The sequence below is a fragment of the Sphaeramia orbicularis genome, chromosome 15, assembly GCF_902148855.1.
Source record: "Sphaeramia orbicularis chromosome 15, fSphaOr1.1, whole genome shotgun sequence".
Taxonomy (NCBI): domain Eukaryota; kingdom Metazoa; phylum Chordata; class Actinopteri; order Kurtiformes; family Apogonidae; genus Sphaeramia; species Sphaeramia orbicularis.
The window spans coordinates 3359764-3383476 of record NC_043971.1 but is presented as its reverse complement, the minus strand read 5'-3'; the positions used below and the strand labels follow the sequence as shown (position 1 = coordinate 3383476).

General features: G+C 41.4%; 2 protein-coding genes across 4 annotated transcripts in view; both read right to left on the bottom strand.

Moving 5' to 3' along the window:
* Positions 1 to 14: 14 nt before the first annotated feature.
* LOC115434796 (gastrula zinc finger protein XlCGF57.1-like) lies at positions 15 to 4004 on the bottom strand. Of its 3 annotated transcripts, none has more exons than XM_030156936.1 (6): positions 3802 to 4004; positions 3170 to 3236; positions 2475 to 2907; positions 2042 to 2280; positions 599 to 1553; positions 15 to 545 (listed from the first exon to the last, which is right to left on the bottom strand). In XM_030156936.1, the coding sequence occupies exons 1-5, from the start codon at positions 3907 to 3909 to the stop codon at positions 628 to 630; spliced, it is 1773 nt and encodes a 590-aa protein (XP_030012796.1). In that variant the 5' UTR covers positions 3910 to 4004; the 3' UTR covers positions 15 to 545; positions 599 to 627. The 3 variants fall into 3 exon arrangements, with proteins under 3 accessions (XP_030012796.1, XP_030012799.1, XP_030012798.1); XM_030156939.1 differs by having other exon boundaries at positions 15 to 465; positions 628 to 1553; XM_030156938.1 differs by having other exon boundaries at positions 16 to 474.
* A 1857-nt stretch (positions 4005 to 5861) lies between these two features.
* The window catches only part of acss1 (acyl-CoA synthetase short chain family member 1), a 38620-nt gene continuing 20768 nt past the window's right edge, over positions 5862 to 23713 (bottom strand). The window contains exons 6-14 of the mRNA XM_030155530.1: positions 21034 to 21178; positions 15643 to 15783; positions 14249 to 14341; positions 10780 to 10892; positions 8150 to 8276; positions 7725 to 7852; positions 7546 to 7609; positions 6454 to 6575; positions 5862 to 6294 (exon numbers count right to left, since the gene is read on the bottom strand). Of these exons, the coding sequence (XP_030011390.1) occupies positions 6121 to 6294; positions 6454 to 6575; positions 7546 to 7609; positions 7725 to 7852; positions 8150 to 8276; positions 10780 to 10892; positions 14249 to 14341; positions 15643 to 15783; positions 21034 to 21178 (1107 nt within the window). The 3' untranslated portion in view covers positions 5862 to 6120. The remainder of the gene's footprint in view (positions 6295 to 6453; positions 6576 to 7545; positions 7610 to 7724; positions 7853 to 8149; positions 8277 to 10779; positions 10893 to 14248; positions 14342 to 15642; positions 15784 to 21033; positions 21179 to 23713) is intronic.

The window sequence follows — 23713 nt, the reverse complement described above, 5'->3', positions numbered from 1 at the left end:
CCATATTTTACTTTTTATTATGTGTATCCAACATACTGTGGTGAGATTTTTACAACAAGTCGATGAGTAACTGGTACTGGATGAGTTCTGGTCTCCAATGTAGGTTGGGTTCAGGGTTTTCAGACCCAACTGATTCCAGCTGTTTCCATTTGGTTCTAGAACAGGCTCAGACTCATTTCCATGGACGTGAAGATGAAACATCAAACCAAACACTGAACCAAGACATGAAACTGGTCATTTAAAATAAGAATGAATTTCATCAGTCAGACACAGAACCAGACGAAGAACCAGAAACAGACCCAGAACCCCTCTGAGAATCTGGACCAAACACTGACTAAAGAAAGAAAGACCTGCTGGTCTCTGCTGGTCCCTGCTGGTCTCAGGTTGTCTCACAGCGGTGGTGTCAGAGGCCCCTGCTGGTCTCAAGTGGTCCCACAGTGGTGGTCTCTAAGGCCCCTGCTGGTCCTGAAGGCCATGTTGGTCTTTGCTGGTCTCAGGCAGTCCCACAGCAGTGGTCTCGGAGGCCAGTGCTGGTCCTGAAGGCCATGCTGGTCCCTGGTGGTCTCAGGTGGTCTCACAGTTATGGTGTCAAAGGCCCCTGCTGGTCTCTGCTGATCCCTGCTTGTTTCAGGTGGTCCCACAGCGGTGGTCCCGGAGGCCCCTACTGGTCCTGAAGGTCCGGGTGCAGGTCTGGCAGCTGTAGGGCCTGGTTCCGCTGTGGACCATCTGATGGACCTTCAGGTTGTTGTTCTGGCTGAAGCTCTTGTTGCAGATGCTGCAGGTGAACGGCTTCTCACCGCTGTGGACTCGGTTATGTCGGACCAGGTTCTGGGCGACACTGAAGCTCCGCCCACAGACCTCGCAGACGTAGGGCCTCTCGCCGCTGTGGACCCTGAGGTGGAGCTTGAGACTGGACGCCGTGGAGAAGCTCTTCAGACAATGAGGGCATGTGAACGGCTTCCCCTCCGAGTGACTGCGTCGATGCGTCTTCAGGTAACTCTGCGAACTGTAGCCCCGCCCACATACGTCGCAGGTGAACTGCTTGGTGCCGCCGTGCAGCTGCAGGTGCGTCTTCAGGATGTGGGCAGAGCTGAAGCTCTTTCCACACTCGTCACAGGTGTGTGGTGTGGCACCGCTGTGTGTGAGGCGGTGGCGTTGCAGTGATGTGGCAGAGGCAAAGCTCCGGTCACAGTCGGTGCAGGTGAACGGTTTGAGGCCAGTGTGGATGCGTTCATGGACCAGCAGGGCACCGCGCTGTCGGAAGCCCTTCCCACAACTCTTACAGATGAACGACACCTGACCACTGTGCACGGCGCCGTGCGCCTTCAGGTGAGCTGCCTGTGAGAAGTGGCGGCCACACACATCACAGCCAAAGGCGCGGCGTCCCGCATGGACCAGCAAGTGGCGGCGCAGGTTAGCCGATACGCTGAAACTCCTCCCACAGGTGTCGCAGCTGTAGGACTTCTCTCCAGTGTGGACGCGGCGGTGGACGGTTAGAGCGCTGCGGCTGGAGAACCTGCTCCCACACTGGTCACAGGTGTAAGGACGCTCACCTGCAAATGGCAAAGGTCAAAGGTCACTCACCATCTGTCACTGCCTCTGCAGGTCCAACAATCATTAGTGACTCCTGGACGCGCTCTGTTCAACAGGAACCACAACGAACATGTCAAACAACATCAACAGTCAGATCATCACTGACACTCAGCGTCTGTACGTTTTTGTTATTATTTATTTATTTGATGTGTTTTTATTCTTGTTTTTATTGTACTTCAATGGTTGTTTCATTGTGTCAGTGACAACATGACAACAGTGAAAAGGCTGTGGTCTGTGGACATGACGTCAACTCCTCAATTCTGAGCATATGGTTTAAAAACGTCACTGAGTTCGACTTTAATGAATGAACGTCTGTGTTAAAGTTACAAGGAACGTCTGACCTTTGACCTTGACCCTATCACGTCTAAACCAGACTCTGAAAACTGAACCTAATAAAAATTTGATCCAGACTAAACATCACACCTGATGGTCATGTGACCATCTGTACCTGTGTGGGTCCTCAGGTGAGTCCTGAGTCCACCCTGTTGACTGAACCTCTTCCCACAGACGCTGCAGACAAACGGTCTCCGTCCTCTGTGGACCGTCTCCTGGTGGACGTGGAGGCTACGGCTCCTGGTGAAGCCCCGCCCACATGTTCCACAGGTGAAGGGCTTGATGTCTAGGTGGACTCTCTGATGGACAGACAGGTAGCTGAGTCTGGAGAACTGTCTCCCACACGTCGGACACCTGGACCAGAGGAGAACAGGACATGAAGACCTGGACCGGGACATGACGACCTAGACCATGAAGACCTGGACCGGGACATAAAGACCTAGACCATCAAGACCTGGACCTGGACTGGAGGGATCTCAGTGGACATGGTTCTGTTTGTCAGATGAAACAGATGTTGGTGTGTGAATAACCTGTGTTTGACCTCTAACCTGTGGGCGTGGCCATCGTCCTTCTGACAGCTCAGCCTGTGTTTCCTCAGGCCACAGTGCGTGTCCTCCGTCCGTCCACAGGTGGGGCAGGTGAGCATCCCTTGGTCCGGTCGGGTCCTGGTCTGGTGGGTCCGGAGGTGCCTGGTGGTCCGGAACACCTTCTGACAGTGTGCACACCTGAGCGGATGCTGCAGGTGAGCGGTGCGATGGTGAGCGGACACGCTGCTGCGGGAAGAGAACCTTTTACCACAGATGGGACAGGTGAATGGGCGGGACTTGCTGTGGAGGGGGCGGGGCTGTCTGCTAGCTGGTGTCACCTCTTCACCTGTGAGAGCATCTGATTGGTCGGTGGCCTCCAGTGGAGTGTCTCCCTCTGCTGCAGTGGGGGCGGAGTCAGACTGCATCACCACCACAGCTGCACTGGGTGAGTCACCTGTAGGTCAGAGGTCAGAGGTTCAACCCCCTGGACCGGGTTCAGTATGATCAGCTGATCAATTGGTTCATCTGCGAATGTGGGAAAAATCTGGGATCATTTTTACTGTGAAATTAATTCAGTTTTACTCATTAAAATAAACTGTTCGATCTGCATTAAACACTTCCTGTTACCTTTTCAAAATAAAACATCCAGAGAATAGAAGTGTTAATTTATTCACAGGCCCGTTAATGATTTATTATTAATGAGGCCAAAGCATTACCTTCTTTCAGCAGTCGCCGAAGCTCCTGAAGCAGAGAATCACAAAGTCTGGACATCACGGCCTGCAGCTGTAAACAAACAAACAAACAAACAAACAAACAAACAAACAAACAAACATCAACATCCTGGATTACAGAGTTGTCTTATAATCAGTCTGATAACATCAACAGACAAAAACAACATTAAACACATTAACACTCTGAGATATGGAATTAATAGGAAACACAGAAATATTACAAATATATAAATGCAATAATAAAAATGACTCATGTTTTATTAATAAAAAAAAAATTAACTGTGCCCAAAACTTTCCATCAGCCGGTTGTTTACAGGATGATCAGCTGTTTGTGTTGTAGTTGTTCACAGGCTGATTATCTGTTTGTGTTATTGTTTACAGGATGATCTGCTGTTTGTGTTGTTGTTGTTTACAGGGTGATCAGCTGTTTGTGTTGTTGTTGTTGTTGTTTACAGGATAATCAGCTGTTTGTGTTGTTATTTACAGGGTGATCAGCTGTTGGTGCTGTTTTTATTTACAGGTGACCAGCTGTTTATGTTTTTATTTACAGGGTGATCAGCTGTTGGTGCTGTTTTTATTTACAGGGTGATCAGCTGTTTTGTTGTTGTTTGTCTCACCTCCGCCTCGTTCTTCACAGGGTTAAATCTCTGACATATTTCCGGTATTGCAGTCTCTATAAACTCCTTCATGACGGCGGACACGAGCTGCTCGACAAAAGAAGACATTTAACCCGGTTCAACTCCTTAAACCTGGTTTAAACACTAACTCAGGTACCGGTCTGTAAACTCGGAGGAACCGCTGTATGTATTCACGACACTTCCTGTTGATTACGGCAGGAGACAGACAGCCTGGAGAGTCCGCCCCCTGCAGGACGGAAGACGAAACTACACAGAAGAAGAAGAAGAAGAAGAAGAAGAAGAAGAAGAAGAAGAAGAAGAAGAAGAAGAAGAAGAAGAAGAAGAAGAAATACATAGTTTAAAATAAACTAAACAGAAACAGTAGCTTTGATGCCATTAACATTAACTTGAGTTCACATTATGTTGAAGCGTAAACTTAAAACAAAATGAAATATTAAATAAAACATTAATAACAATAACAAAGATAATAGTACAAACAATAAAAAACAACATTATGCTTTAATGGTGAAAACAAAACAGAATCCAACAAAACATGGACTGGGGTCGCAAGTTGGGAAACTAACAAAACTGCTCAAAACCAAGGAAAAGGGGTAAAGCTAAAGTAGGAGGCTTTTACAGGGCTTCTAAAAGGAGACTGAGAATGAAATTCTCAGTCACCCACTACTCTATCTACTACTAGTCTATCGTAAAGACAGAAGAAATGAAAAGGTGGGCCTTGAGAACTCTTGTGTGGAAGTGGGAGTCAGTGGTCAGGGGGAGAGGAGGACAAACAGATGAAACGTGGCCAGCTGAAAAACTAAATGGAGAACGTCAACCAACCAAAGGGGGTGTTGTTTCCTGGACAGCTCACAGTCAGCTGAGCTCCAGCTCCTTTTAAAGCCTACCTGACTCATGACAGCCGGGTGAGGGCACCGTGGGAGGTGAACCTGATCATCCCAAATGGCCAAGCCCCTAACCCAGAGAAGAAGAAGAAAAAAAAAAATTGTGGGGTAATACAACACAATACAAAAATATAGCGTGAAGGCTGAAACCTATACCCCAAAATTAGTCTTTCAATTCACATCAGTCACTTTGTAGTTGTAACAAAGTGGGTGATGGCTCCAGTGTTTGTGCAGCCTGGGTTTGAAGGTGTTGAGTGCCTTTGCCATCACAACATCTTCAGGCTCCTGTGCTCGTAATAATTAAAATGAATATTTCTCCAGAATAAAGCATACATGTATTTACTTATTACAGTTTATTTATTACAATTTATTTTTGAACATTTACAATCAGAATAAAAACTGATTTACAATGAATAAAACAACCCATTCATAAAAATCACCAGAAAACATTAACCCTTTCATGTATGAATTATGAGAACCTTAATCAAGATTTTATCCCTGAGTGTTTTTAGTCAGCTTTAGGCATGAAGAAAATGTAATTGAAATTTTTTTATAAACCTATTTTTCATGGAGTTATAAAAATGTCCACTTAGCTGGACACCATTTAATTAATTTAATTTTTGAAGCAAAGAAACATGTACTTACTGATATATTGTGTGAAAACTATGAAATAAAAAACATTTTTAATGTTGCTGATCTGATGTTTTCTCACATTTTATGCTAGTTATTATTCACTCAAATAATATGAAAAAACCCTGCTAATTACAGTCTAATAACAATTAGCAATTGATTTACACCCAAATATGATTGTACAGATCAGGTTTATCAAGAACAGGAAAGTTACAGTAATGGTCTGAATGTCAGTGTATGGGATGGTGCATAAGCGTCCACTGTGTCGGCTGATATGGAACTAAAACAACACAACCTGTGAATATACAGAGAACAGCTGGAGAAGAACTGTCCACTGGAGTGACCAGTATGCATGAAAGGGTTAAAAATATTCATCACAGTTGGATTTGACTTTATTCTCATGTTTATAATTCTTTTACTCACAGTCAGACAGTGCATTTAAAGACTATCTTCATCACCACCACCATCATCATCATCATCATCATCATTGCCATCATCACCACTTCCAGATGTTTTTTTTCTACTGTAGTCCTGCTGCTTTTAAAGTTCACTGATTCCTCAGATGATGAAACTGAATAAAATAATTCAACTAAATCATGTTCAATGACCTTGTGACAGTGACATGTGACCTGCAGTCATGTGACTTCACTGAAGTTAACTATTATGCCACTAATAGGCAGAAAAGTGTTGAAAGAGGCCTTTCACATTTATTAATAAAACTGATAAACTTCTGTCTTGGAACCAATCACAGGCTGACAAAGTGCTAAGCTCCGCCCACTTCCCCAGTTCATCTCTGATGCTGCTTCTTGTGCTGTTTGTGGGCCTCGATGATCTCTGTGACTACAGACGGGTCATCAAGGGTCGACACGTCACCGAGGTCACCGGTCGTTCCCATGGCAACCTTCCTCAGGATGCGACGCATTATCTTCCCTGAACGAGTTTTAGGCAAACGCTTCACGACCTGGAGACGATGAGGACAGGAGAGACAAAACAGAAAATATATGCATAAAAAAGATGCGTAAGGTCAGAGGTCAGAGGTCAGAGCTGCGGGGGTCAACCAGTGGCCCTCGGCCCCCTGCCACTGGGCTCTGGAGGTCATTACGTAAAGGGGTAAACTGACCAGGAAGTGATCCGGGACGGCGTACTTGGCAATCTTGGTGGCAACCAGGTCCCTGAGCTGCTTTAGGATGTGGGCGGAGTCAAGTTCGACATCATCCTTCAAGACCACGAAGGCAAATGGGACTGAAATGCATTCAGAACAAACAGCAGATGTTTAAAGGGATGGTCAAGCTGTGGCTCTGGGGCCCTGTGAGGGCCCTCCGCTGGTTCATTCTGGACGTGAAGGATCTGTCACCCTTTTTGTAAAACACGTCATCACACACTGAACCACACATACTTTAACACATGAGTTTTTAGGCCTGAAGCCATATCTTTATCCAAGTTAGAAAACATTCACTAAACAACGTAAAAACCGTTTTGACATTTTGTCAAATCGAACATTAAACACCTCAACGTACTGCTGTCTGTCTGGCTGTGGATCCAGATGGACAGTTTTCAGGTTTCAAGTGAGTTGTTACACTAAACTTGTCTGTGACGATGTTGGTTGTATCTGAGGACGGTTCATGAACTCATAGAACTGGAGTTCAGTCCAGTTTATTCCCATGATGCGTTCACTGTTCAGCTCATTTAAGGATCAGTTCATGGATTAGTTAGATGTAAAAATCTGAATCCAGGAAGTTTTTCATGTCTCATCAGTAACAGTTAATAAACTGCGAGTTTTAAAAATGAAAAACCTACAGCAGAGAGTCTGTAAAAATGAAATATGTCCATGTTTTAGTTTTATAATGATCAGAAAGACTCAGTGATGGTGATTTCAAATTTAAAATGTCAGAAGTAAAGAGTTAAATGTCTGTGGTGATGAGTGGATGAACAGAGCAGATAAAATGAGGATTCAACAGACCAGTAGGGGGCAGCACTGCCTCAGAATTACACCAAAACACAACCCACACACACCAGGAGTTCCTACCATGCCTCAGGAACCTGAATGCATCACATCCCACACTCAACACCTTCAATTTTTTACTTTTTTGGACTTTGTTAAGGTGACGCTTCTGGACCTTCAGGACCGTCAGGACCCTCAGGACCTTCTAGACCTTCTTCAAGCCTTTGACCCTTTTTTTCTGGACCTAAATCCAGTGGATTCCAGTCTCACCTTCTCCTTTGATGTCATGTGGGATCCCGATCACTGCCGTCTCAGGAACCAAAGGATGTTCGTCCTGAGGACAGACACATGGGGACACATTCAGATTCTATTGGATGGTGTCTCCATGTCCATGTCATGTCTGATTCCATGTCCATATAATGTCCACGTCCGTGTCCGTGTGTCCTCACCAGAGCATCCTCTATCTCCGCTGTCCCCAGTCGATGTCCGCTGACGTTGATGACGTCGTCCATTCGTCCTGTGATCTGATAAAAACCTTCGTCTGATCGAACAGCGCCATCGCCAGTAAAATAAAAACCTGAAGGAAACAACACGACTTTACTGAATGCGTCATAAAATAAACAACAGTAAATAAACATCTGACACATGAAACAAACAAACCCTCCCACAGGTCAGATCTGACCCTCTAGTCTTCTGGTAGACTGGTTTATTGATTTATTTTTATTTCTATGGGTGTTTTCTGGATTTTTAAAATCAAATTTTCGTCTTTAGTTTTGTTCTTCTTCTGTTCTCTGGCATCCTGGTCTGGACAACAGTCCATTTAATATCAGTGCTGATGTTGTTTTTAGTTTGTTTTGGAGGTAAACACACTCACCTGGATATGGTTTGAAGTAGGCATCGACAAACCTCTGATGGTCTCGGTAGATGGTCCGAGCCATTCCAGGCCACGGCTGACGGATGCACAAAGCCCCGCCCACTGACGGCCCACTGACAGGAACCCCCTGAAACAAACAAAAAGACAGACAAACAAACAAACAGACAAACAAACAAACAGGGAAGCAAATAAATAAACTAATAAAGAAAGGAACAAACATGTAGGCAAAAAACCCCTAGGTAATTAACTCAAAAAACCACTGAGCGCTGTAAGTGAAAACAGTCCAACTGAAACAAACACAGATGAATAAAAAAAAAAAAAGTGTCTCATATGAAGTTAAAAAAAATCCTGTTGATCTGTTAGATTCCAATGCAACATTAAAGAACCAGGAAAACAAAACAAAAACTAAGAAAACAAACAACAACAACAAAAAAAATGTCAAAAACCTCTTTTTCATGTGCTCATTTTATTATTTTTGGTTTGTTACTGGTTTAATCAGCTGTGAAATCTGTGAATCTCGTTATTCAGCTGACATCTTTAATTAGTATTTTCTTTGCTCTCATTGTTTCTGTATTTTCGTTCTTTTTAATCTGTTTTATTCAGATTCCTCCTGAAATATCTGGAAATAAAACTGATCATTGATCTGTTTCTAAAATGTTCATAAAGTCTAGAAATAAACTGATCAATGTAACAAACATCACATTTAGCGTTTCTATAAAGCGAAGATTCATCTACGTGGAAACAAATTATCGTTGTAATTAACACTTTAATTATCAGAAACAACCACGCTTTCACCTTTTATTCAATAGATTATGAAAATTATGATTAAATGACGTTAAACTAAATGTTACAGTTTAAGAAATGAAGACATGCTGGACTGAAAACTTACGGTTGTTACTTAAAGTTGAATGTATACATTTTACTTTTAACAGGTTAAATCAAAGTAAACAGAGATGATTTAACTCATCACAGTTTGATTTTGTGAGGTGTGAATGTGAGAGTAATTGTTTTTCTCTATATGTCAGCCCTGTGATGAACTGGTGACATGTCCAGGGTGAACCCCGCCTTCGCTCATAAGTAGCTGGGATAGGCTCCAGCGACCCCCATGACCCTAGTGAGGATAAAGCAGGTCCAGAAAATGAATGAGTTTGATTTTATTTCAGAGTCAGTTATTCGTGAAAATAAACGTCGTCATCCTCAGATACAGTGTCACGTTAAAACCCGACTCAGAGATACCAGAGTGGATCGGACCGGCGGCAGCGTTAAAGAGCAGAGGATTGTGGGTAGAGTGAGGAGACGTTGGCGTGAAGTGAAGAAGGTCGAGTCTAATCTCATCGACTTCAGTAACTGATGATGAGAAAGAGTCAGACTCAGATTAAAGCGTGAAATGGATAAAGAATCCAACGGCTCAAAGTCTGTTAATCAAAGCAAACAGATGCTGAAAGATTAAAGAGACGGGCGTCATTGAAGGCAGCACACGACCTTTCATCTTCAGGGTCAAGTGGGGTTAATGAGACCCAGAGGCCGACTGGGTATCGAGTCCAGTGGGTCCAGTGGATCTCATGGATCTGATGGGTCACATGTAGAACACACATCTCCATCATCCTCCATCTCCTCCTCATCTTCATCTTCATCACCTCCACCTGAAGGCGGGACCACATCTCCCCTGCTCTGGCTTCCTGTCACTTTCAGGGTCCGGTTTAAAATTTTATTCTGTTTTTAAGTGCCTGAATGGTTTAGTAGCCCATATCTTTCAGAGCTTTTAACTGTGTGCATTCACCCACGGAAACACGGTCCTCAAATCGCCTGATTTTAGATGTGCCACAGACTCGTCTAAAGATTCAAGGTGGCAGAGCCTTTTCTGTGGAGGATCCACGACTCTGGAAAATTCTGCCCCAACACATCTCATGTGTACAGTCCACCTCTTTTAAAGACACACCTATTTGCACTGGCTTTTATCTAGTTTTAGACTAGTTGAATCTTAGATGCTCTATTCCATTTATCTTATTTATTCTGTATCTGTTCTTATCAGCTTTATTTTAGTTTGTTCTTGTTCTTATGAGACATTATATCATGTATTTTACTTATATCTTTGTACAGCACTTTGAGCAGCTTTCATTGTTTTAAATGTGCTGTAGAAATAAACTTGACCTTGACCTTCATCATCCTCCACCTCCTCCTTGTCCTCTCTATCTTCCTCCTCTTCATCCTTGTCTTCCTTCTCCTAAGTATGGACGTTAATGTTTGGTCCAATTGCCTGGATCTTTGATCCAGCTGGTCTTTAGTCCTGAAGTTTCCAGACCTGACCTTCTGTTCATGTTTTCATCAGCGTTGTTAAAAGTCAACTGATGCATCACTAGTGACTAAATGTGTTTCCAGCTCATGTTCAGTTTGTGTAAAATCCTGAAAATCTGCATATAATGAAACTCAATCTGTCAGATGATTTTCCTCAGATGGAATGAACCATTCGCATGGAGAACATACAGAACCAGGACGATGAATTGAACCCGAGTCCAGACGTCATCCTTCATTAGTTCTGTCTGCGGACGTCAGTGCTGTTGGTCAACATTTACAGTCGTCGTCTGTGTACATCTGTGTGATGTTGGTGTATGTGTGGGTTTGCGTCTCACCTTGTCTCCCATCAGAACTGGCTCGATGCCGTAGAATGGCCTCATGGCCATGACGGGGATGATGGGAGCTCCTTCCTCTGCAGGACGAGGGGCAATGCAGATCCCACCGGTCTCTGGACAGAGGGTTCATGCATCAGACCAGGGCATTCATATAACGCACAAACGACAGGAACCCCAAACGCCCCAACTCCAACCCTAACCCCACACCAAACCCTGACCCCAAACACAACAACCCCCCCACTCCCACTCCCACTCCCACTCCCACCCCCAACTCCTAACCTTGACCCTAACCCTAATGGTCTGACCAGGTTTGATGTACAGATAAAACCGGAACATTCAGGTTGATCTGATCTTTTAAGGGTTGATGATCGGTGTCTTTATCAGGAAATGAAACGTCTGTTGTCAAAAACATGTTCAAGTTCTGACCTGGACACTTGTTGATACTGTAGCTCCTCCATCTGCCACTAGAGGGCATGTGGCGCTGCCTTTAAGTGCAGTTTTAATTTCCTTTAATTTCTTAATTTATTGGGGATTTGGGTGGTTTTCAGAGAAAGCAACAGCATCTGGCACAGACTTTAAAGTCTGATTTAAACCCAGGCAGTGCTCGGCTCTGATTGTCGAGGAATTAGGTCAGTGAGCAGTGATCCTCCTCCTCCTGGTCTTGGTCCCGGTCCGGGGTCGACGGGGTCGGGCCTGATTTCATCTTAATTCATTTTCTGCACAGCTGCAGATGTTCAGCTGCTAATCGGTCAAATTAGGCCTAAAGCTGCAGTAAAGAGAGAATCAGACGGACTTAAAGCCACAACAAATGCAGAAAAAGAAGCGACGGTCTCGTCTAACTGTCTTTAGTAAATACAACTGTGATCTACGTACAACATCTTCCAAAATTAAAAAGAAAATTCGCAATGTAGTCTTTTAATCAGATAAATATATGTGATAGTTAAACAGATGATCAGACGTCCTTTTAAGACACAAAGTTTATATTTAAGATTCTACCGTCTTGAAGTCTTTGAGTTTGTTTATCTATAAATAGGGCTGTAAGAAAATATCGGTTCTGCAATATATCACGATATTTCATTTCACAATACTGTATCGATATCAAGAAGCACTGTATCAATATTTTTAGGTATTTATTCAAATGGAGATATTGTGGAGGTTCATTTTGGTTTTTCTTTTTTGTTTATATTTTATTTATTATTATTTAACACTCTTTTATTAAATAATGTTAGTTCTTCTGTTGGGATTGGACAAAAATAATGTTCTGATGTTAGTTCTGAACTAATAGAATATGAACATTTGAACAGAATCTTAAACTGTGACATCTGTAAAACATTCTTTAAGTTTGAACACAGGAACATTTTGTGAAATAGCATTAGATCCTGTTGTGATCAAATAAAAATGTGTTTAGTATTTGGGCATATTTCTGGTGTAATTCAATTTATCAAGGAAATAATCATTTTTAAAAAGAAACAAACAAAAAAATTGCCTTTTTAACAGTATCATGATATATGGTGATGTATCGTATTGTGATCCTAGTATTGTGATTTGTATCGTATCACCTGATTCTTGCCAACACACAGCCCTATCTATAAATATGCACACAGAGAATCGACCAGAGTAAAGGAACCACACTGATGGATCCATGACCACACCGTCCCCATATCCTGTCCTTGTCACCCCTCTGTCGTGTCCACATCATTCCCATATTATGTCCAGGTCTTTGACTCCAAAGTGAATTCTTTGTTAAAGTGTAATACCACTGATGGCCACTAGATGCTGCTCCAAACAGCTCCCATTGACGTACACTGATTTGAACCACAGCAATACACAGTAAATATGTTTGTACCGGTCCGGTTCTGGTGTGGTTGGTTTCATTTGGACCATAGTCCATCTGTTCCACTGTAGACGTTTCCTCCATCAATCTGATCTCAGGTCAGTAGAAGATCTAATGCTGTCAGGTTCACCAACAGTCACAACAACAATATCATGTCATTACATAAAGGTCTGATGAAGTTTAGAGCCAAGTTAGCATTTACCGTTAGATAACCCATGATCCTTCCTGTTTCTGCAGACCCACCCCTTTTTGTCCAAATATGGTCACTTCCAGCTCCAAGAAGCCAACATAGTGGCAGGTGAACAGGTGTGAACACAGCAACTCTGGTGATGTTTTGGGTGCGAATGAGATGGAACCTACAAAGACTGTGTTTTTGACGGTTCTGATTCAGATGAGGATTCGGGTCAGGGGACAGGGTTCAGATGTAAAGGTGTGAGTCTCATGTTTCATTATCACAAGTCCCTTTTACACAGCACTTCTGTTCTGGGAATGTTTCACCTTTATTCTGGAACAACGTCTCTGGAAACAAAATGGTGGATCATTTGGTCTCTGTAACACCTCTGGAGGTAGTAACAGAGCCGTGATAAAGGTGGAATCAGGACTCCAGAACAAGGTTAAAATAGTTTTGGATTTTTTTATTATAGTTTAGTTTTATTCAGTTTTGACTTTTTTTTTTCTCTAATTCACTTAGTTTCAATTCGTTTTTAGAGCAGGTTTGCTAGTTTTTTCAGTTTTCATTTTTTGTAAATGCTTAGTTTTAGTTTAGTTTTAGTATTAATTTTAGGTTTGTCGTATCTTTTATCTTCTTCGCCGTCACGTTCAAATAAATCCCATAAAGGACTGTGAATTCTCCAAACATTAGTCTCCATGTTTCCAGGTAGAGTGGGGATGAGAAGACAACTCTAAACCACAAGTGACGAGAAGTGACGGACAGTGAAGTGCTGTTTGGTGACACCAGCTAAAATTGCTAGAGCGAACTAAATCGATTTCATATCAATCCGACATTGACAAAGACGAAAATGAAGGGAATTTTATCCATTACTTTTACACGTTTTAGTTAGTTTTGTAAACACACAATACAGTTTCAGTTAGTTATCGTTTTTTCTTTTAATTATAGTTTTCATTTATTTCAGTTAACGAAAATGTTTTTTCAATTCTAGTTCTCGTCATTTCGTTGGTTTTAGTTAACGAAAATAACCTTGCTCCAAGAATGCTATGTAAAAGGAACACCTCTTATTCCGGAACCAAGGTGTGACGTTTTGATGACGTATTGCGTGTGCGACCCCCATGTGTGACCAGAAAGATATGGGACTGGGAAGACACTGAGATCTAAAATAAACATGGCTGCGCTCTGTTCATCCTCCATCGTTGTTTTGAGAACCAACACCGCTATGCTCGGGGTATTTCTAACACGCAAGTTATACATCCCACTATACTCTGCACTGTGTCTCCACCCCTTTGATTGGTGAACACAGGTCCACTGTGTATAAGTCCAGCCTGTCTCACCTCTGGTACTCCTTTGGTTTGGCTGTGGAAATCGGTCAATGGTGGCAAAACGGTGGGATCACCATTTCACCATCTCACCTTTTTTCTGGGATCTCTGTGTAAAAGTGGCTACAGTGTGTGTTTCCTCACCTGTCTGCCACCAGGTGTCCACTAGAGGGCAGCGTTCCTCTCCGACCACACTGTAGAACCAGTGCCAGGCCTCGTGGTTAATGGGTTCTCCGACTGCACGACAGACACACACGATGACAGACACACAACAATGGCCATCGAAGCACAACGACACACAACAGACATGCAGTGATGCACAGGAACACACAACAACAGACATACAACAACAGAGACACAAAACAATGCACAATGATGAACAACGATGCACAAGGACAGAGACAAGTAAAATCATGAATAATAATAATAATAATATTCAAATGTGCATAGAGGAAATGGAAACACCATTCTAGAGTCATTGTGATGTAGTGAATAACAGAATGTTCTACTTCTTCTACTCTGTTTCTTACAGCCACATGAACTGTAGCCTACAGCGCCACCTGCTGACGGCACAACACAGCCTGGATTATTCACCACAAACCAGTTTATAGAGATGGATCATTTAAAAAAAATTATGAGCTTTAGATAGAGCTCAGACCTTCTGTTCCGACCTCAGTTTATTTTATTTTATTTTATTTTATTTTATTTTATTTTATTTTATTTTATTTTATTTTATCATCCTCACACTGACGCGTGGTGAATCTTCTAGAGAGCTGATTGGTCGGTGGGTGGAGCTGTTAGAATTTAAGATCCACTATCTGGACATCACCTGGTCCACAGCATCAGGATCAGGTCTAAAACCACAGAGGACTGGGTTTGGACCAGTCACTGGTTTGTAATCTGGTCTGTTATCTGGCCTGTGAACTGGTCTGTAACCTGGTCTGTGAACTGGTCCGTTATCTGGTCTGTCAACTGGTCTGTTACCTGGTCTGTGAACTGGTCTGTTACCTGGTCTGTGAACTGGTCAGTGAACTGGTCTGTGATCTGGTCTGTGATCTGGTCTGTGAACTGGTCTGTGATCTGGTCTGTGATCTGGTCCGTTATCTGGTCAGTGAACTGGTCTGTGATCTGGTCTGTGATCTGGTCAGTGAACTGGTCCGTTATCTGGTCCGTTATCTGGTCAGTGAACTGGTCTGTTACCTGGTCTGTGAACTAGTCTGTGAACTGGTCTGTGATCTGGTCTGTGATCTGGTCTGTGATCTGGTCTGTGAACTGGTCTGTGATCTGGTCTGTGAACTGGCCTGTGATCTGGTCTGTAATCTGGTCTGTGAACTGGTCTGTGATCCGATACGTGGATTCTGTTCAGGTTCTGGTCTCATCATGGCTGTACTATTATCTGTTTAGTGAAACCGTATTCAGGTCTGACTGAACATGATCCTGTTTTTCACAGTTTACATGGATTTGCCCTTTAACCTGATGATCAAGTGTGACCCAAACAGCAGTGGTCCAATAATACACCACACTGAGTGTCATGTGACCTGATCCGAGCGTCCTCAGAGATGAGCGGTCATACTTCTTCACCCAGGTGTCGTCGTATTTCAGCAGCAGACGTAGAGCAGTGGGGGCGCCATAGAACTGGTTGATCCCCAGGCGCTGCACGGTTTCCCAGTACCGACCTGCAGCGCACAAGACAGGATGGGACCGCCACCGCAACAAACATGACAACACAACAACACGTCAATACATACAACACAACAACACATACAACATGACAACGCCACAACATAAACACAGCAACATGACAACATAGACATGACAATAAGACAAAAAAAACAAGACAAACAGAAAATGGTTAAAGTTAAAGTCCAAGAGCTGTAGGTCCATCGGTGTCTGTCAGACTCCTTTTGTGTGAGTTTGTGTAACGTTCTGTTTTTGATGAAATAATGACATGAAGTGATGCCTTCACACAGTGTAGAATCAGGATATTAGGATATTTTAGATCAGGGGTCTCGAACATGCGGCCCGGGGGCCAAATGCAGCCCGCCAAAGGTTCCAATCTGGCCTGTGTGACGAATTAGCAAAGTGCAAAAATTCCACAGTCGAGGCTGTCGAATTTATTTTAGCACTGGTTCCACATACAGACCAATATGATCTAAAGTAAAATAACAACATAATAACTTATAGAATATAATGACTTCATATTTTCTTCTCAGTTTGATGTGAAAAAAATAATATTACCTCATGCCTATAAGTAATATAAAAACTTCAAATTTTTGTCTTTGTTTTAGTGCAAAAAATAACATTAAATTATGAAACTAGAAGCACTCGGAGAGCGCAGACCTCCGCCAAGGCTGATCAGTGGCCCCCCCCCCGTGGGCCCCCCCACCCCCGATCACCACCAAAATTTGATCATTTCCTCCTTATCCCATTTCCAACAAACCCTGAAAATTTCATCCAAATCTGTCCATAACTTTTTGAGTTATGTTGCACACTAACGGACAGACAAACAAACAAACAAACAAACCCTGGCAAAAACATAACCTCCTTGGCGGAGGTAAATATTGACATTTACAAACTATTCTGTAACAACAAAACATGAATAACCTGAACAAATGGTAACAACCAGAAATTTCTACAGAAAATTAAGCACAATTTTAAAAATTTTCTGCCCGTTACTAAGTGTTTAGTGTCTTTGTAGATCCGATCCATAATGCACATGTAGAAATGATAAGTTGAGAAAAGAATTTTCAGTTTTTTCAGGTTATTCACATCTTTTTTGTTTGGATAGTTTATAAAAGTAAGTATTTTCATAATTTAATGGGGTTTTTTTGCACTAAAACAAAGACAACAATTTGGAGTTGTGATTATTTATAGGTTATTCTGCTATTATTCTTCTGGTCCGGCCCACTGGAGATCAAATCGGGCTGAATGTGGAACCTGAAAGAACATGAGTTTGAGAGCCCTGTTTTAGATTTTGTTGCATTATCGGCTTTTAGCTTTAATGTCTTTAACCGAGTGGGTGAACAGTGATTCTCTAGTATTGGTTTTCATGTATTTAACCTGCACTGTTTGTGTAATGTGTTGTTTTGCTGCTGAAGAAACAATGAGATGATTGCTGAATTGGTGATGTGTGATTTTCTTATATCTATGTATATATATAAAACAGGAAAACATAAAACATCTGCATACAAGGATATTTCAGGATATAATCATCTGCTACAAACTAGGGATATAAAGCAGGGTTTATGGATTATCATATTTGTGAAGTGCACATCAGATCTGATCCTTACAATTATCTGATTAACAACGTTTATTGGATTTATTGGCTTTATATTGTCATGGAAACAGTCGGTGTGAGGCTGTGATGTTCTGGTCCTTCTGAACTGTGATGTTCGCTGAGTCTGATTTTCACAGATACTTTAGAGTTACATTGGCATTAAAAACATTTGGATTAACTGCAAAACTCTGGATTTATTAAAACTGGAACAGGTCTGGATAAAACTGGACCAAATTTAATAAGAGACAAAACTGTGGTTCAGATCATGGACTGAGATTCTACTTTAGAAGAACTCCGTGGGTCTTCAATCCAAATTCATGTTCAACATCATCCTAAAGTCAACATCTGATGGTAATTTGAACAGATCTGAACGTAATGTGAGGTGTTTTCTGGACTTGTTCCTCACCGTCGTGTAGAGTCCAGAATCCTTCAGGTCCAGGTTCAACAACTGGACACATGATTTTACACTGTTTCCTTCAACAACAGAAGAGTGTGGACAGAAGACCTGTGATCCGCTCATATGTTACTGTCTGAGATATGACATAGACCTGGATCAGTTTGGCCACTTAAACCAGGGCTGTCAAACTCATTTTGGTTCAGTTCCACATTTAGCCCAATTTGATCTGCAGCGGGCCAGACCAGTAAAATAATGAGTTAATAACCTATAAATAATGACAAATCCAAGTTTTTCATTTTGATTTAGTACAAAAAACCCCAATTAAATTATGAAAATATTTACATTTTACAAAAAAGATGTAAATAACCTGAAAAAACAGAAATTTCAATTGAAAAATTTGTGCAATCTTAACAATATTCTGCCTGGACTTATTATTTCTACATGTACATTTACACACAGTGTTCCATAAACATTTGGTAACAGGCAGAATATTGTTAAAGTTTTGGAGTTTGGAACTAAAACTTGTACAATTTCTACAATATTACATCTCTTATCAATAATGCAACTCCAGATCACAGTGGATCCATAAATGCACAAAACATTTAGTAACAGGCAGAATATTGTTACAACTGCACATTTCGGGTTGTTGATCTTTGTTTTTATTTATTTATGTATTTATTTGCATTTTATTGTGAAAGAATAGTTTTGTAAATGTAAATATTTTCACAGTGTAATGTTATTTTTTTCCCTTAAATTTTTTCCACATAATTTTTCACAAAGAAAAGTTGTCGTCGTTATTTATGGGTTATTATGTTGTTCTTTTGACTGCAGATCGCATTGGTCTGTATGTGGAACCTGAACCAAAAGGATTTGGACAACCTGGACTGTTCAGGTTCAGTTTTGCACTTTCATCCTGCAGGCCGGAATGGAACCTTTGGCGGGCCAGATTTGGCCCCCGGGCCGCATGTTTGACACCTGTGACTTAAATCATGAGTCCATGTGTTTCCTGTCAATGGACGACACGACTTTATTGATCTGCAGACGATTAGAACCACAGTCACGCTCACATTCAGATGACTTCACTACAGAAAATGGTCTTTCATCTCTAGTTTCACATTCACAGTTACTTCTACACACTCAGGACCCTGTCAGGTCAAAGGTCAAAGCCACATCCTTGTCACCAAAGGTAGCTGTTACCAATCAGAGCTCAGAGGTGATGATGTAAACGAGGAGCTGAACTCCGCTCTCCAACAGACGCTGATAAAGGAACATTAATGAGTAACTGACTCATAAACCTGTTCATTCATCTGCTCAGCCCCGCCCACTACGCCTCCCCTCAGAACACACCACGGGTAAACCAGTCTGCCGCCGTGTCCCAGTTTCACGCCACGTCATCTGGTTATCAGGCGGTGTTCTACGGAAATCAGACATTCAGTACTTTACATTTACAACCAGCTGTTTATTGTAAAGCATCTTTGTGTACTTAGAAAAGTGCTATATATTTTATAATTTTGGACTTCAATCCACATTCCAAAGGGACAGTTGGCAAAATATACGCTGTAATCAATTCCTGTTATTTGGAAGCCTTGGCATGTGTTCAAAGAAAATGGGAGAAAGAATTGGTTTACTGAAGATGTACGGCAATCTATACTTCATGACATCATTCATCCTCAATCTGTTTAAGACATAGAGTCATTCAGTTCAAAGTGGTTCACAGACTGCACTGGTCTGAAGTGAAGTGGACAAAAATTTAATCGGACTTGAATCCTACTTGTGATCGTTGTGAAGCTGAACCGGCCACACTGCCTCATATGTTCTGGGTTTTTTTTTTTAAATTGAAAAACTTTTGGCAGTCTATATTTAAATTTCTTTCTGATGTAACAGGGTCTCATATTGAACCTGAGGCAACAATTGCAATATTTGGTATTACATCACATTCTTTTAACCAAAAATCTAAAAATCTAATTGCCTTCACCACTCTTCTAGCTCGTAGACTAAAACTACTAAAATGGAAAGATAAACAACCTCCAACATTTAAATCTTGGCTTCTGGATCCTTTACATCATTTAACATTGGAAAAAATTAGATATCCTATAAGAGGATGTGCCAATAAGTTTTTCAGTACCTGGCAACCTGTTCTGAATCACAAAAAAGAAGTCGATCCCTCACTTATTCCAGAGCAGTCTTATTAATACGAGTCTGTGACTAATATCTGTGTTCCTTATTTATTATTTTTATTTATTATTATTATTGTCAATTATCTTTTTTTTTTTTTGGTGCAGCAGGGTGGAAATGTTCATGGGTTTGGGTTAAAAAACAAAAAACAATGACTGTATTATGCTTTTCTGTGACCAGATATGTAATAAAAACACTTTGAACAAAAAAAAAGAAACGTGCTACATAAAACTGATGCATTACTATCATTATTATTATTATTATTATTATGAGACCAGAGTGAAGGCTTCAGTTATTGGGTTTGCCCAGGACCAGTCCTGGTGGTCTGTCATATGCCTGGTTTTACAGACACACCTCAAACAAACTCCTTTACATTTGGTTCGTTTCATCTAGAGATGTTTCTGATGGATCTTCTGTTGAATCTATGGTGCAGATTCTGCAGTAGTAATAATTTTAACACAAGTGGATGGATAGTGCCCTCACATGAGGTTTGACCCAGATCTGGTCCAAACATGGTTCCAGATTCATCAAAACCCTCATGGAACTGGATGGTAAACCCAGCTGGAAGTCCATTATTTTACTTTAACTTGTAACGTTTGCTCAGTTTTTGTCATTTGCAGCTGTTTAGGTGTTGACACACACTCACTATCTGACCTAACGTCGACGTTGTCACCTGAATTAAAACATCTGGATGCAGTCGAGGCGTCCGATCAACGCTGCTGACATCTTTAACTGCTCTTGTTTTCTTCTGACGTGATGATGAAATAGTGTTTGTTTGTATTATTTTCTGGGTTCAGTTGCACAGTAATGATCATTTGCAGCCATAGGTTTATTGCCATGTTAAGTAATTGTTTTAGTGTTATTAGCCTCCAAATATGATCTAATTATTTCACTTTCACATTATTTTATCCTATAACAGATGCTTCTTTAAACTGAACTGAACAAAGCACAAACGTATTAAAGTTCATCTGATGACGTATGAACCGTATCAACTCAGGACTCTAGTTTCCCCCAGTGTCCAGCAGTGTGTCCTGTTTACAGTCTCTCTAACCTTTAACCCTTTGGCCCCGCCCCTCACCTGGGTGGGGTAGACAGGTGTGCTTTCAAACAGGACGGTGGTGACGCCATTGCACAGCGGACCGTAAACCACGTAGCTGTGTCCGGTGATCCAGCCCACATCAGCCACGCAGCCGAACACGTCGCCCTCCCGACAGTTGAACACATACTGAAAAACAACACATTCAGTGACGTCACTATTACCCACAAGCCCCAGCGTCTGCAGACACAAGATGAGACGAGATCAACAACTATTAATTATATGGGTAAATGTTCAGTCTATGACATTTTGTTTTTACCTTATGAAGAAAAATGAAGACATGTTTATATCTTAATGAGTTTTCATTCATTACTATTTAGTTTTCCTTCGCTTTTGAGGAAAACGTAAAGATCATTATAGAGTAATTGAACCTTGACGACTGCTGTTTGTTTCAAATAGATGCGAAGAAAACCAGTAGTTTGTCTTTTGAAATCACTAAGTTAACCTTTTGGCACGAGAAGTGACCATATTTGGACAAAAGGGTCATCATAAGCTACTGCTAAATGGTCAAACAATGTCACTTTAGCGTAAATGTTAGTTTCACTTATTAACTCTGAGGAAATAATATGTTTCACTCAATACACAGAATTTCTGAAAGTCTTCCTCAGACGTTAAGAGAGCTGCCAATCACAGCTGTCAATCAAAGCTTCTATTGGACGTCAGATCCCACTGACAAATCAGTATTTTCCAGAACCAGATCACATATAAGATAATTTCAGATCCAAACAAGTGGTTCCAGGCACAACAAACCCCACCCCTCGCACCTATTGTAGCATATTTTGGCATCGATCCAGCCGATGTCATCATGTCTATGAGTGTGGTGATGTCAGCATATCAATTGCCTCTCTCTCTCTCTCTCTCTCTCTCTCTCTCTCTCTCTCTCTCTCTCTCTCTCTCTCTCTCTCTCTCTCTATATATATATATATATATATATATATATATATATATATATATATATATATATGTACAGGGTGGGGAAGCAAAATTTACAATATTTTGAGGCAGGGATTGAAAGAGTGTATGACCAATTAGTTTATTGAAAGTCATGAGAATTTATTTGCCACAAGAAAATTTACATAATAGAAAATGTTTTTATCTATGTGTCCTCCTTCTTTCTCAATAACTGCCTTCACACACTTCCTGAAACTTGCGCAAGTGTTCCTCAAATATTGGGGTGACAACTTCTCCCATTCTTCTTTAATAGTATCTTCCAGACTTTCTGGTAATAGTTTTGCTCATAGTCATTCTCTTCTTTCCATTATAAACAGTCTTTATGGACACTCCAACTATTTTTGAAATCTCCTTTGGTGTGACAAGTGCATTCAGCAAATCACACACTCTTTGACTTTTGCTTTCCTGATTACTCATATGGGCAAAAGTTTCTGAAAAGGTATGGATAATAGTGTTAGGTATGATTATGACATCAATATATGTTTGGTTTCAAAACAATTGACGTTGTGCCTGCTGAGAAAAAACAACTAAATGTTCAGTGTAAATTTGCTTCCCCACCCTGTATATATATATATATATATATATATATATATATATATATATATATATATATATATATATATATATATATATATATATATACAAACATATATCTATATGCCAAGTTTGACGTAAATTGAAACTAAATTTGTGTTTTATAGACATTTGAAATTTCGGCCATTATAAGTAATGTGAAAAAGAAGACAGTTAAAATTAATTAAAAAGTTAACTTTGACCTACTTTTCCCAAAATGTAATCAGATCTATTCTGAGTCACTGGCAATCTATAAATCTAATTTGGTAGGAATTCAACCAATATTTTTGCTGCTAGAGTGTTAACAAACAAACAAACAAACAAACCAAAGCAAACCAAAACACTACCCCGTGCCTCCCTTCGGGGGGTGGGTTATAGAACCAATGAGACCACGATGAGTCCTGGAAAAACACGTAAATGTGTCGGTGCAGTGTGAGGAACCAGGGCTCTGTGGAGCATCATCTAGTGGCTGCCAGCGGTACGACGCTTTAACACACAGAGTAGATTTGTTTAGAAAGGTGTAAAAGAGTCAAATGAATGGATCCTGAATGTATAAAATAAAATGTCTGTGGAGTCGAGGAATGTCGCTCAGCAACGTCTGGTCCAACAGGCCTCATCTTCTATAAAGCAGCTTTTGTTGTGTTGTTTCATCCAGACAGCAGCGATCCAACCCCCCCCCTCCACCAAACCAAAACACCTCCTCTGCCCCCCCACCCCTACCCTGAGCAGACGTAAGCCTCTTAGAATTAGCACTGGTGAATATTTGGCTGAGGTTCCACTCACTCTGTTATGGCTCATGTTTTATTCAATTATCCAACATCATGTCGATCCCTGAACACACGCAACACACAATACACACTACACACACAAACACACAAGCAGCACATACAGGAACATGTGCAGAAGCAGATGTTTCATGTTGTCAATCAGAAAAAAAAGCTAATTTAAAGCTTTGGAGGCAGATTTATTCACAGGCCAGCATTCTCTCCATCCTCGCCATCGTCCTCCTCCTCTTCCTCTCCGTCCTCTTCCTCTCCGTCCTCTTCCTCTCCGTCCTCTTCCTCTCCGTCCTCTCCTCTCTGACTACAGCGTGTGGTTGTTGTCGGTCGACTTGTGTAACAGATCTGCTTTGTTTTCAGC

What these genes read in the sequence shown, in the direction of transcription:
- LOC115434796 (XM_030156936.1), bottom strand. Translation starts at nt 3,909, where the DNA reads ATGTCTTCTTTTGTCGAGCAGCTCGTGTCCGCCGTCATGAAGGAGTTT. An exon ending in CTGTGAAGAACGAGGCGGAG is followed by an intron (nt 3,237 to 3,801) that starts GTGAGACAAACA and finishes GTTTGTTTACAG; the next exon opens with CTGCAGGCCGTGATGTCCAG. An exon ending in GACGATGGCCACGCCCACAG is followed by an intron (nt 2,281 to 2,474) that starts GTTAGAGGTCAA and finishes CCTCTGGTCCAG; the next exon opens with GTGTCCGACGTGTGGGAGAC.